Genomic DNA, 14,828 nt, shown 5'->3' on the forward strand with positions numbered 1-14,828 from the left:
TAGCCAATGTTGTTGAATGTCAAGCCAGTAGCTAGCTTTTTGGATAACTGCGTCTTCCTACAATGTAATGCTTTGTGCTGAAATGTTGCTGACCAATATCAGAGATAATGGCTAACAATATATCCATAAAACATGGATTTTTTCAGTGAGTTGCACTAACTATGTGAGCACCACTTGGATATTCTAGCACAACATACAGTAGTAAGCTAATGTTAGATTGATATAGAAATATATCAATAAATTAGGTCACTACTACATTACTGTGTTGCATAAAGGCAGAAATTAGTGAAAAAATGATACTGAGTGGCATAGAAACTGCTGTTTTATCATCAGTGAATTCGGTGACTTTTTATATATTACAACTACCCTAGGGGCACATGTGTAACTATTTAGTTGTTATGTTGTAACTTATCTCTGTGGTGCAACCGCTTTTATTTTAGTAATGCATAAATCACATCTAGGTAATGATTTACTTTATAAAAAGGCTAAGTTTGAACTTGCACACAGCTGGTGCAACAGGCTGCAGCAGTTGTGTGTCCTACTTTGCAGCTACATATTTTTGGTTTTTCTGCTTGTAATAGGCTAATATCTACTCTATAACTGTCCAGATGCACTCAGCAAATATTTGCAGAAGTCCCCAGCTGCTGGAGAAGGGACATCTGATCTCCCATCTACACTACTCTGAAATAGGAAAGTTCAGCTGATTATTTGTGGTCTCTGTGTAATTGATAATACCCAGATATGTTGTCATTATTATTGGTGTTGTTGTTGAATGTTACAATTACACATTGCTACTAATTAAATCTAGGTCTTAGTCAAATTATTATAGTGTAATTATTATGTTTATTTGTACAGTGCTACTTTATATACAATAGGACAGTGGTCTCCAACCCTGCTCCTGGAGAGCTACTGCCCTGCATGTTTTAGGTATCTCCTCACTCTAACACACCTGATTCTAATAATCAACTCGTTATCAAGCCCTTTGACGAGCCTCAGCTGCTTGATAACGAGTTAGAGTGAGGAGATACCTAAAACATGCAGGGCAGTAGCTCTCCAGGAGCAGGGTTGGAGACCACTGCAACAGGATGACATAAATGACTCGATGTGCTGTATGTTTGAATTCAGCTCCAGGTCAAGCTCTCCAGCTACCTTCAGTGAAACAGTAGGTGAGTTCTGTTAATTTTATGTTACAGCTGCAGTAACTAATGTTAATATGGCATAATCCAGACACGTTTTTGCTATAATTCTATCAAATATTCACAATCAGTTATGAACAAACATAACTCATTCTATACATCTGGAATATTTTGCCCATTTGTCCACAATTAGATGACATTCATTCATTCTTTTCTTTTTTCCCCATTTATTTTTAAGGTACCTACTTGGGTTTTTTTTATTTTTATTTCAATTTCACTAGAACTACACTGAACTATGGGTACATTTAAGAAAGTTTCAAGTCAAATACCAATATTATGTATTATTACATAGTTTATTACATCATTGCACTATCATGGTAACATTAGCCCAATAAAATATATTGAATCATAAAAGGAACAAAGCTAGCTTATTTACGAATTAGACTGCAACCATCTATATTTATTCAAGTTGTGTACAGGACACATTAAAGCTAGACTAACTTATTCCCATCAAAAAAACAAACTAAACAAAATTAAACCTAGACTTTTTGCCCCAATTGAACAATACAGATCAATCATTCTGTAATTAATGCTTCAGATGTGTTGTAATTTAAGAATCATAAATTATATTTGCTTATATGTTTAGATTTTCCTGCAGGTGAACATACACTGCTCTACAGCCTGCAGACACCCCATCAACTGCAACATTTCCTGAAGTATGTGAGTCCACCAAGGCAACACCTATAGATCCTGCTGACTGCCCAACCCTGTCTGACGTGGTGAGGAAAGAGATAGTCAGCAGAGGGTCATATCAGGTAAAATAAGACAGAGAGGATGGGAGAAGCCACTACCACTTTCACAGAAATGTAGTGAATGGATAGAAAATCAAGAGAAGCTGGGTGGTATATTCCAAGAAATAATTATTCTTTACTGCTTGTCCTGCAGGCTGTTCTCACACAAAAAAACACATGACAACAGTCCAGAACATTTAGGCACATAACATTGTGGACGGTATAATCTCTCAAATGTAATCAATCATAACCAAGTGCCGGTGTCGTATGTTACTAACAGGTAAAGGTAGTTGGTAATATTTAACAACAACAATTTGTTCATTCTTTGGCAAATGATTCAGTTGTTTAAGAAGTAATTTTAATTTATAAAAAATAAAAAATATGTATTTTTGTCAGAAACAATTGTGGTGTCTGATGTTTGTTGTCCATATTTTACTGTAGAATGAATGGGTGATGACAAGGCAGTACTAGTTGGCTAATGTGCTTTGAGTGGCACCAAATCCTAATCTTGCTTTCAGTGAGAGGACAAAATGTTCACCGAAAATTGGTTGAGCCAAAACAACCTCCTCCAGCAAAGCCTGCTTCAGCAGAAGGAAGGTCTATCGCCACTGCTCTGTGGCTGTCAGTGTCTGTTGAAGTGGGCAATGCTATTTTGGAGAGGAGCTTTGTGTCCAGTCAAAAGACCAAACAGCGGTTTGACAATTGACGAACAACCCTTGATGAACTGCTTGTAGAACCCCACAATTCCCAGAAATGACCTTATCATTCACTGAGGTGGAATCTCTGTACCTTTCCTCCAGGTCTGCCCCAGATAGGGCAGTAAAGGCCCACACCTTTTCAGCATCCACTGCAAAGCCCTCTGCAATCACTATATGACCAGGGAACCTCACAGACATCTGCAAGAAAAGGTATTTCTTTGGAGCCAGCTTAAAGTTGTGGGCCTAAAGACACTTGTAGACCATTCCTGGAAAAGATGGATTAGTATTCAGCTGGACAAGTTTCTCTTTGCAAGTAGGAGATACATCTCAGGAATCAATGTAAGCCAATTTCAACCAATCCCAGGTGTTACAAAATCAAGGTTGGCTTGCTGTGAAGCCCCCTGAGTCCTCAATCCCTATCATGACCAACTGGGAGGCGTCAGGAAGGTTGACAGTTCGTTTCAGGGTCATAGGCTTATTAGAATGATGTATCACTTTAAGTGGCAGCATACTATCACTATGGAGCAATGCCATGGTCCACCCGACCAAAACTGACTGTGACAACAGCACTGCCAGCTGGGATGTTTCTGTTTTCTTTATTCTCACTGTTCCGACCTTGTCAGGGGTATCACTGCCCGTCCAAACCTCCACATCAACCAACAAGCTCATTAGCTTGTGCTGTTCAGCTTCACTGCGCTCAGATGCAGGCTTGCAGCTCAAAACATACCTCGAGCTTTTTCAAACATTGAAACAGGTATTTCAGAAGGTTACTCCCTACATCACTTTCTCTGGCAACAAGCAATGTCAGGACAATCACTTGGCAGCGGAACAACTCCATCTCTAAATCACGTACTCCCAAAGGTGCGGTCCTTGACCTGCCACACCCAATCAAAACCACATCTGTAGATTTTAGAGAAGGGTTCTTCTTCACTCCTTCCTGAAACAGCTGATGTAAAACTTTAAAACTACCATCCACCTCCACTTTGTTACCAATCAGCAGTTTGCTATTAAGCAGCCCATTATTAGGGGAAACCTTCTTTGTATTCTGCAATATGACTTTATTCTCAGTGTCAGGTCATCACATATAATGTTAGAAACAGATTCCAAATCATTATCTGTTGTACTTGGGGGAATGACTACCAGCTTTGTAAACCTCAGTCACTTCCATAACTATGTTCAGTCTGAGCCAGTACTCACCACAGAATGGTAGGATGGCATAGTAATCAGTCTATGACATGATGGAGGCAACTGTGCCACTGAAATGCTGCTTTAATGTATCATAAATGGGACCTGGGCATTTAGACAGAACAAGTAGGTTGTTGCGTATACTTATTCTAACAGCCCTCTTGACTTTCCCAGGGGCCTGTTCATGACCTCTTTGGCCTCCTCTGCCACTGGTATTTCCTGTTTTCTAAGATATGACATGACCACTGTCTCCCATTCGTGTTTGTGTAGGCATCTGAGCAAGCATGCTGGTTCCTCAGACTTCATTATCAAGAAGAAGAATAGAGAAGAATATTTCAAGAAAAATAATCTTTACTGCTTCTATGCAGGCTGTTCTCATAAAAAACTAACTAACCAATAATGGACTTAATGACTGGAAAAATTGCGATGGAATACTCAAAACCCATGACAACAGTCCAGAACATTGTATCGGCTCCTAAATGATGGAATGATCTGCCTCAGCACGTTAAACTGGCTTCTTCTTTGTCTGTTTTTAAATCACTTCTTAAAACCCATCCCTTTGACACCTAGTAAGATGTCGACTTCATCTACTTGATTTAATTTCTTATTTTCATTGCTTTTTATTGCGTGGCTATTCTTATTTTTACTCATGTTTTATGTCTTTTAATTTATTTTTGTATTTTATATGTAATTTTGGGCCTCATGTGAGCTGTTATGTCTTTTATTTATGATGTCTTATTTATTCTTTTGTACAGCACTTTGGTCAACTTTGGTTGTTTTAAAGTGCTTAACAAATAAAGTTGGATTTGATTGGATTGGATTGGAACATTGTAGGCACATGACATTTTGAAAGGTATCCTCTATCAAATGCAATCTATCGATAATCAATTGCCAGTGTCTTGGATTATTCTCTTTGATACGTTATTCTGTTGTCTAAGAAATCATTTGTCCTCAAACCACTGTGGTGTCTTTGTTTGTTGCCCATATTTTGACTGTAGAATGAGTGGATAGTGATAAGGCTGTATTGGTGGGGATCCGATGAGAGGACAAAATGTTGACCGAAATAACAGGATCTACCCCACCCTGAGCTGCACATGTTACCAGCAATATCTTAACCTGCTCCACTACTAAGCTTTGATTCAATGCAAGAGGTAATTACCTCAGTTGACAATTTGCTTAGCTATACTTGCAATCATATGTACATATTTAGCAAGCTGACTTATCCAAGTTTACTAAATCATTTCATCCCACTGGCAGGAGACACAAGTGAAGAGTCGCAAAGAAAGGGAGAGACAGAGGGGGAAAGAATACGATAGGAGAGAAAACAAAGAATTGAGGATGGACAATGAGATGGACAGAGGATATAATGTTGAAACCAAAGAGACAAGAGGATATGAGGGACAGAGAGCAAATGGTAATGGAAAGAAAAAAGACACAGATAAGGAGACAGTCAGGAAAACCAGAGACACCACACAAGCAGAGCAATACCGGAGGAGACGATGTTGGAAGAAAAGGTGACAAGAGGAGAGAAGAGAGAGATGAGACGTTAGAGAGCTGATGTCAATCAAACGGACACGTTTCTACATGAACTGGATCCAGCTAAGGTGAAAAATGAACCGCTAACAGATAAGAACAAGTACTGCCTTCTCAAAAATCAGCGGATCAAACATCTATAATTATTACCCTCGAACAAAGTTTGATGAAAGGCAATTATGCTAAAGTGGGAGAAGAAATATCCTTGGCTTTGATATTCAGTTGAGGAGAAGGCTTCTGAAATTGTTTTTTTTCCTCCAAATTCTTGTTGGTTCTTGGCATTTCCTTCAGTATTACATATTGCAGCTTTAACTTGATGCTCCTGTATAATATGCATGCACAGATAATGTATCCACTGAAATGCTTATATATCCATCATTTGCTTGTAAAACTTGAAAAATCTACATTTTTTCAGGGGGCCATACCATTAAAACTCCCTGTCAAGCTCATTTATTGGACCATGGTACATCTTCGTACCTTCCTATCTTTCATACAACCTTCTGCGGGCACAATCCTCTCAACAGGCACAACAGCTAGCATTTATATGCTGAGTAGAGGTCCACCAAACAATACAAATCCACAATAAATATACAAACCTAAATATGACTGGTTATGGTTATTATCGTGGCAAGTGGAATCAACAAGAAAAAGCCTTTTACACAAACTTGACTTCAATGTCAAACGATTAATTGAGTAGCACATGTTGTTCAGAACATCTGGACACGGACTCATGATTTCTTTTGTTAATTAATTTTTTTAATAATTTATAATTGGGTCTATAATTAATCTCTAGTCATGATGAATGGAGAGAACGTGTTTCATCTCTTGGAAGTCAGAAACTGCATGTTGTCTGCTCACGACTGATTTAGGATTAAGGGAATCTAATTATAGACTAGTGATGAGACAAATTCACCTCAGATCCCTCAAAGCAAGATATCTCTTGCCCCACACACACACGCACACACACACACACACACACACACACACCATGGCTTGATGTTTTTGGGAGAAGCTGCGGTTAACATTTTTTTGCAATGTTTTTCTCGAATTACTGATGCCATACACTCTCTCTTTGTCTCTGACATGCCAAAAGTGACAGATGTTGATGAATGAGGGCTCGGCTGCCAGCTTGCCTGGTATTGTTCCTGCCTATGGGCAAAAGTTGCATGAAATGGCAGGGAGGTTTGGCTCTATCCCTCTGCTGACTTGCCCCATCAGTTTATGCTGCAGGCGCAGGAACCAGAAGTAAGAGGAAGATGGAAAACAACTTTGAGCAAAGTGGTGACAAAGCAAGAAGCTCCTTGTTTTTCTTTCGACTCATTATTCAGCATTTGTCAGTGAGTGTTGCTCAATGTAACGACTGTGAATTCCAACCTGATAGCTCCTCTGGGGGTTCTTTTGGGCCACCCACAGTTAAATTAAAGAAATAACCAAACATTTTGGGAAATACAATTATTCACTTTCTCGATGCGGATTAGATTCATACCTCTATCATATCTGTCCATTAGATATGAGACTAAAGCCAGCAGCTGGTTAGTCTGGACACAGGGGCTAACAGCTAGCCTGGCTCCATCAAAAAGTAACTCAATCCTCTAACCTGCGCCTCTAAAACTCAACACCTTACAACTGAAAAACCTTAAATTGTGGTTTCACGGGGGATTATTATGAAAGACTATTCTTATCCGGGACTTCCTGGTGTCTAGTCATCACAGTGAAGTTTCCATTCCACTCAACCATTGAAGACTTAATGAAGTTATGGCTCACAGCTTAGCCCGCGTCCTGCGTAAAACCACATTTGGTTTTCGTGCGAATTTAACAAACAACCATAGCAACAGCCACGCTAGCTGTTTCCCATTGTTTCCAGTGTTTGTGCTAACGTAATTTAACCAGTTTCTTGCGTTAGCTTTAAATTTTAACAACAGATACAAGAATGGTATTGATCTTTTGTTCAAAGGCCAGGACAGGACCACTATGAAAATAAGGTATATTATACCATGGTCTGGATGAATGCTGGAGTCTGATTGGCTGCAGGGTGTCCATTATTTCCTGATAATGGACTCGTACAAAGTAAATCCAATGAAACTGTCTGTTCACTGCTCTAAATCAATGTGCTGGTTAAAATGAGTAACCATAGAAACAGGGACGGAAGATAAGTGAGAACCCACACAGGGAGTTAACACTGGGAGACTTGTTTAACAAGGCATGCTGATACCTCCACATTAGAAATAAAGAACATTTTTGAAAAAGTGAATATCTTGTTTACAACACTGAGTGTAGTCTTTCAGTGCCTCATACTCTGTAACACACCAGCTGCAAGAAGTACACTGCCCCTCTGAACTCACTGATACTTTGAAGCTAATATCTCTCATCGTATTCGCTATTCAACTCGCTATTTCAGGCTACATTTGTTTTGTTCGTGAAAATATTGATATTGAATTTGGGGACAGTGATATGGCTGATTAGCTTAATTTATAGTGTTTTAATCCAGTGTCATACTAAGAACACCTTCTTTTTGTTATGTGCAGTTTATAGTTGTTATAGTCCCAAAGTGGAACTATGTAGTTACACTCCCATGGTGGATTGAACATGTGTCTTTTGGTTATCTTCTTTTTTATTGGTTGTTGTGTTATGTATAGGGTGTTGCTCAGAGGCCTAAGAGCTCAGGGTGCCCCAAAGCCATGGCCCCTGTTTGATGTGTCTCTCATCAATATTTCTTGTCCATAGCTCAGTTAAAAGTAAAGATGTCCAATTACATCTTTTACCTCTTGGTGGTCCAGTTAACTTAATATTTACTTGACTATGGCTCATATATTGTTATTATGTATAATAATTTGTATGATATTTGTGAAGAAGAATGTCAGTGTGGATCAGCCACAGGAGACTTTAGGAAAGATTTAGACTGAATGTTTTCATCTCCAGCATGAACAAAATTTCAGGATCTGTTTTCAACCAACAACACACCTTTAGAGTTGAGGGTGCAGAAATGGTTGGACATTTTAGGAAATACACCCATTCACTTGTTTGATGGGAAGTTTGACAACAATAATCTCATCTAACTCTGGGTAAAAAAAACATGTGAGCATATTTCACCCCAAAAGAAAAAAAGAGGGTACTTAACCTGCAAAATACCACAGAAACCTACCAAACAAAGTGAAAAAGGGGGTCTTTATGTGTCTATGTCTCAACTTATAATTCATCCATGAGTTTAAACTGAATAAAGACAAACTTTACGAATGATTGTACTAAAAATGGAACCGTTGCCTCATTATCAGACAATAAATAGTCTAACGTCAGTCAGCTTCTGGTTCTGGTTCCGGTTTCTGGGGTGTTTGATATTGGATTGACAAAGCTGGTGAAAAAGGTCCAGAGGTACTGCATACATCGATCTTTTATCTCATCTAAATTCCCTGTTGCGGAGGTTTAATCTTGGAAACCGCAGTATAAAGCTTCTTCTAAGTTTCGCTTGTACTGAAGGTTGAATCCTCAAATAACCTCTCGCCTGAGGACCTGCCGCTGGATAATTTTGTGCTTTGTCAGGCTTCCTTTTATTTCGTTCCATTAAAAGCCTCGTGTGTTATGTTTTCCTGACTCAGAAACAATAAGCCTATCATTTCCTATGTGTTTGTAGCCCCGAGATGTCATCCATCCTCACTATGTTTGACAGGAGTTTATTAATTCCCCCTTCATCTGAAACATTTCATTTGTAAATGACAGGTTCAGACTGCGTGAGGGCCGTGTAAGGTGAGCTGCCGTCTTCCTGTCCTGGGGATGTGACAGGAGACGTTATTTATATCGGCAATAGATCTTTGAATTTTGATTTTTATGACACATTTTTTTAAAAACGATTTGTCAAGTGACCAGGTAAGAGAACTAGGAAGATATTGTGTTTGAAGTCAGTAAAAAGCTGTTAAATAAGCTGATATTGTTACTCATACATGCAGACTGTGTGCAGTTGTTTGTCATTAGCAGTGAAATGGATCAAATATAATCCTTCTTACAAGATTGAGACTTCATGTCCTGGAAGCTCTGCAAGGTTTCACTGAGATAAACAGACCTTATTTGTTTGCTTGTCCTGTACACACACAAACACACCAAAAAAATCGCCATGTCTGCATCACTTGCACACTCTCCTTGCACACACACTGGACACAGCGTGAGTCCACTGTTATTGCACTGGAAGGCGGACTAATAGCTCCCCTGTCCTCAGCTGAACCGTGGAGGGAAACCAATCGAGGTAGTTTACACAGGAGAGGAATGAGCAGTACGAATTATAATAACACCTTCATTCATTAAACCCGCTGCCAATGCACACCCTCTGTAGAGAATATCACCCGATCTTTAAAGGTTTTTTTTATTTATTATATTGTCCTCATCTCAACTCTCCTGGCCCATGAGTCAGATTTGAAAAAAGGGGTATATTCAAAGCCAATGTGGTGTTTGCTATTTTAAGTCCTGGATATGAAGCCAAACTCATAAATTAAAACTTGAGAGTTGGGTGATAACCTGTTAGAAAGTTGCGATTAGGTTTTTTTATTACGTTTTCTCATTAAGATAATGTCCTGCTGCTTGTGTATGCAGCTGCCTCAGTCCATTTCTCTGGCTTTTGTAGATTTCCATAAATCCAATGAGGTTGTTATAACACAACTAATCCTGTGTACAAAGACGAGCTTTGTAGATTTTAGAATGTAGACCATGTATACTGTTAAGTTGAATGTCGGTGAATGAATGGAAATGGTTGAGCAACAGCAGTCACGTATCTTTTGTCACATGTAGGTACTGGATATTGTTGAAATGGGGAATATTCTCAATCAGTATAACAGTTACATACATGGCATCATTTGACTTTCATTGAATAGTTTAAGGCTTTTTATTTCAGGCAATCCCAAACCATTTTATACAATCCAACAGTGGAATAAGCAGTGATAAAATTTGTCTTTTTTATACTCAGAAACTATAATTATATGTGTGTTTTTACGGCAACATTTTTCAACTCTACAGTCCATGACTGTGAGACTGTGTGACATTACTTGGAAAAAGATGTAATGTCTGAATATGCAAAAAAGGTTCTCTGCAGTTCAGATTATTCTTTCAAATGCAGCTGTGCAGAGTCAGGTTAAATTGTGCTTATGTTTTCTTGGTTTTGTGTTTTATGCTGCCTTGCTGCAAAAAGAATTTCCTCTTGTGGGTACAATAAAGATCTGAACTGAACTCAATTGGATTTTTTTGTTTAACAGCTTAACTGTCTAAATGTTTGGAGAATAAATGTAACAGTATTTAACTATCCTAACAAATTTAACTTTATAATATCACGTCAAAACATGGAATTCATTTCCTATGAAGTTATTATTGTTGATCAAAATTCAAAATACAAAGAGGATCATTTTCCCACTTTCACATGTATTATAAACGTTAGAGCAATTTACTGCGCAGGAGAAATGTCCAAGTGTAATATTAGAAGCACTTTATTATTAGCTCCAACATTTTGCACATTAAGCACATATTATGCGTTGTCTGATGGAAACAACATATTACACATGTTGTAAAAAAATATTCATGTATTTTCCAAGAGCCTGTTGCGTTTGATAAAAGATCAAATCCTCAGCTGAATGTGGTCTAAAGTTTCTCTACACTCTAGTAGAGAAAGATCCCTGGACCTCCGCAGTTTATTATTTTAAATAATGGTTTTATATTTTCTTGTATTTTCTTGCAGCAAAAGGAAAAGTTTGAAATGATGAGTATTAATAATAATAGACGACAGACAATAATATTATTTTATGGATATCATATCAAATATCAAAACCGCGACTTTGAGTCGTGTTCTGAGGAATTTCTGTTCGTTCACCAGGTAAGTAAAAACATCTGAATTTACATTTTTACATTTCGAAATACTGAGAGGATTCCCATATAGAACGAGGGTATATTTATAGCCATGATAAATTTAAATCGAAGTACAGTTAGATTAATTATTATTTGTAATTATTACTTACCCTATTTATAAGTGTAAAAGAAAAACATGCTGTAGAGCACATACATGCTTTAAATCATTCAAACATGTTCAATTAATCAACACATGATTTTTCCTTTCATGACATCTTTAAATAATTATTATTAAGAGGAAACATAAAGAAGAACTAGAAACAAATTGTATTTGAGTCTTTGGCTCCGTGCGTCTTTTTGCGCACAGCGCGCTCTGGCGCCGCTGGAACCCACAAAGGGTTAAACGGGGTTACCACCAATCCTTTTAACAGGCAGGTGCCCCGCCAGTCCCACCTCAAAGCGTACCACTGACTTTTAAAAAGGTTCTTCCAACAACTGAGGAGCAACTCATAACTGTCATGTTGTGAACAAACTGGATCAGCTGACACATCGTCCTGACTCGCAGACTCATACACGTGTGATGAGCTTGTAATTTATTTCGTTTCACCTACTTCCAACTTTAAAGAAGTTCGTCTACTGCTGGACCACAGAAATCTGCAACTTACAAAAAAAAACAAAAAACCAACAACAACCAAAAAAACCCGTCTCCTATTGTTGAGTTGCGCTCCGCTCTGGCGATGTGGTGGATGCTGACTCCTCGGTGGATCTGCCTCCTGGCGTATGTGTCAGTGTGGATGGAGCTCCAAGCCGGAGTTTTGTCCCATGTCACCTATTCACACGCAGGGATCTGCCCCAACGACATGAACCCCAACCTGTGGGTGGATGCCATGAGTACCTGTACAAGAGAGTGTGAATCTGATCAGGTAATGTCATTTAAATTCCTTTGAGGATTAAATCTCATCATCCACTTGGCTGCTGTTATTTTTTGCATCCATTTAATGCATTTTACAAAGTTAATATATTGTATTGTGTGTTTTCCAATATGTTTATGTCAATTTATCTGTACTCTGTTTTCTAATTCATCATTGTTGAGTTTTTGTAATATTCACTCCACATTCATGCAGCATCCTACATCTGTAATTTCTCCTCTCCTCTTTCTCTTCTGCTCCTACAGGAGTGTGAGTCCTTTGAGAAATGTTGCCAGAATGTGTGTGGGAACCGGAGTTGTGTAGCAGCCCGTTATGTGGACGGAAAGAAAGGTCCCATAGGAATGCCAAAGGAAGCCACCTGCGCCAGTTTTATGTGCACCCAGCAGGGGTCTGAGTGTGACATCTGGGATGGGCAGCCAGTGTGTAAATGCAGGGACCGTTGCGAGAGGGAGCCCCACTTCACCTGCGCCTCTGATGGCATGACCTACTACAACAAGTGCTACATGGATGCCGAAGCGTGCTCCAAGGGCATCACCCTCTCTGTTGTCACCTGCCGCTTCCACCTCACCTGGCCGAACACAAGCCCCTCGTTGCCCCAAGCAACCACTCTTCGCCCAACCACTGCTCCCCTCCAGGCGACTATCCCACCTCCCACACAACCCCAGCCACCTGTGGTCATCAGCAGCCCGACCCACCAGGCAGTAAATGTTGGTGAAACAGCCAGCTTCATGTGTGACGTGACGGGGCGCCCGCGTCCTGAAATCACCTGGGAGAAGCAGCAGCCAGACGGGGTAGAGAGGGTGGTCATGAGGCCCAATCACGTGCGGGGGAATATGGTGGTCACTAACATCGGTCAGCTGGTCATCTACAATGCTCAGCTGCATGACTCAGGTATCTACACCTGCACAGCCCAGAACCCGTCCGGCTCAGTGCAGGCCAACCACCCGCTCACTGTGCTGCCCACAAAGCCATCCAAGAGCCCAGAGCCCAAGAACGTGACACGCTGCCTCCCTGAGGAGTGCCTGAAACCCCCTGATAATCCAGAGGACTGTGGGAGTGAGCTGGAGAAAGTCAGCTGGTACTACGAACCCAAGGCCAACAACTGCTTCTCCTTCACCCACTGCCATAGCAACGACAACAGCCAGCAGCCAAGGAAGGTGTTCGAGGCATACGAGGATTGCATGCAGTGCTGTGGTCCAGAGCTGTCGGGCCCCTGCGGCCTCCCCAGTCTTCAGGGCCCTTGTAAGGCATACGAACCCCGTTGGGCATACAGCAGCACCTTGCGGCAGTGCCAGTCCTTCATCTACGGAGGATGCGAAGGTAATGACAACAACTTTGAATCCAAAGAATCATGTGAAGAGATGTGTCCCTACCCGAAAAACCACCACTGCAAAGCCTGTAAGCCAAGAGGCAAGATTGTGACGAGCTTCTGCCGGAGTGACTTCGTCATCTTAGGTCGCATGACCGAGCTTACGGAGGAGAAGGACTCGGGTCACGCCCTTGTGACCGTGGAAGAGATCCTCAAAGACGAGAAGATGGGCCTCCGCTTCTTTGGCAAGGAGCCTCTAGAAGTCACCTTCCTCAACATGGACTGGAACTGCCCCTGCCCAAACATCACAAATGCTGCCGCCGAGGGTCAGGTCATCATCATGGGCAATGTCAACGATGGCATGGCCGTCCTTCAGCCAGAGAGCTATGTGGGTGCTTCCAGTCCTCGTCGTGTACGAAAACTCAAAGAGGTCATCTCCAAGAGCACATGTGACATTCTCAAAGCGATCACCAACAGCCCTCAGTAGGGGTAGTGGTATAATCTGTACATAGAGTCTGGGGTTGGGAAACCTTACTCAGCAGGAATTGCAACAGTCTGTTATCTTCTGAATGTTCATTGCAGTAATGTTTTAATTTTTAGACCATTTTCACTACATTTAATGGGTTTTCTTCTGTTTTTGAGTTTTCAGGAGCTCCTGATCGGGTTCCCTGTCATTTAACTGTGTATGTCTTTTCATGTGGTCTGTTAGCAGCAGAGCATTTCTGTTGTGGTGCGGTCATTGGTTTTGTTGATTGAAATACCATGTATGTGAACACAGAAGACATCCATCACAATCCTCTTGTTACCTTAATCCCCCCAGACTCCGTCTTCCCTCATGCCCTCTCCTGCCTCCTGCAGAAATGGAGGTTGCAGACTTGCTTTGAAGCACAAAACAGACACGATGTATTTTTTATGTACATAATTTAACTGTCACAATTCTTTTGATGCTTTTATTTGCCAGCCTGGCACTTTGAACATCTGAACATACTCTCACTTCATACATTTACTTCATGTTTCTCAGTTTTCGCGTCACATAAGTACTCCCATAAACAGCCCCCGTGCATGATTCTGCACACACAGAACAACAAGGTAAATGAGTTGTAATATATTTTATTAACCACCACACTCTCTCACAGTCAGTCATTTATTTTTAATGTACTTGCTCCGACTTTTTGGCTATTTATTATCATGTAAGCTTGTCTTTTTGTATTGTTTTTGTACTTCATTCCCTCTTTGAAATGAATTTTGGATATTTGTTTGTAAATTACAAAGAAAATAAAGATTTGGGATTTAACTTCTGGCTCCTTTTATTGATGTCTGATCATATCAGTAACATAAACTGAATGGTTTTATCTTTTGTCGCTAATAGGACAAAGTCACAATGACCTTATTTGACCAAATTAACCATTAAGCCTGGTTTTGGTGCCTCT

The 14,828-nt window shown here is 40.2% G+C and overlaps 1 protein-coding gene across 1 annotated transcript; it reads left to right on the forward strand.

Moving 5' to 3' along the window:
* Window positions 1-11,837: 11,837 nt before the first annotated feature.
* Window positions 11,838-13,941, forward strand: wfikkn2b (WAP, follistatin/kazal, immunoglobulin, kunitz and netrin domain containing 2b). Its single transcript, XM_062442841.1, has 2 exons — window positions 11,838-12,083; window positions 12,335-13,941. Exons 1-2 carry the CDS (start codon window positions 11,898-11,900, stop codon window positions 13,883-13,885), a joined length of 1,737 nt encoding a protein of 578 aa, XP_062298825.1. The 5' UTR covers window positions 11,838-11,897; the 3' UTR covers window positions 13,886-13,941.
* The last annotated feature ends 887 nt before the right edge of the window (window positions 13,942-14,828 follow it).

This window comes from Scomber scombrus, chromosome 21 (genome assembly GCF_963691925.1).
Source record: "Scomber scombrus chromosome 21, fScoSco1.1, whole genome shotgun sequence".
NCBI lineage: Eukaryota > Metazoa > Chordata > Actinopteri > Scombriformes > Scombridae > Scomber > Scomber scombrus.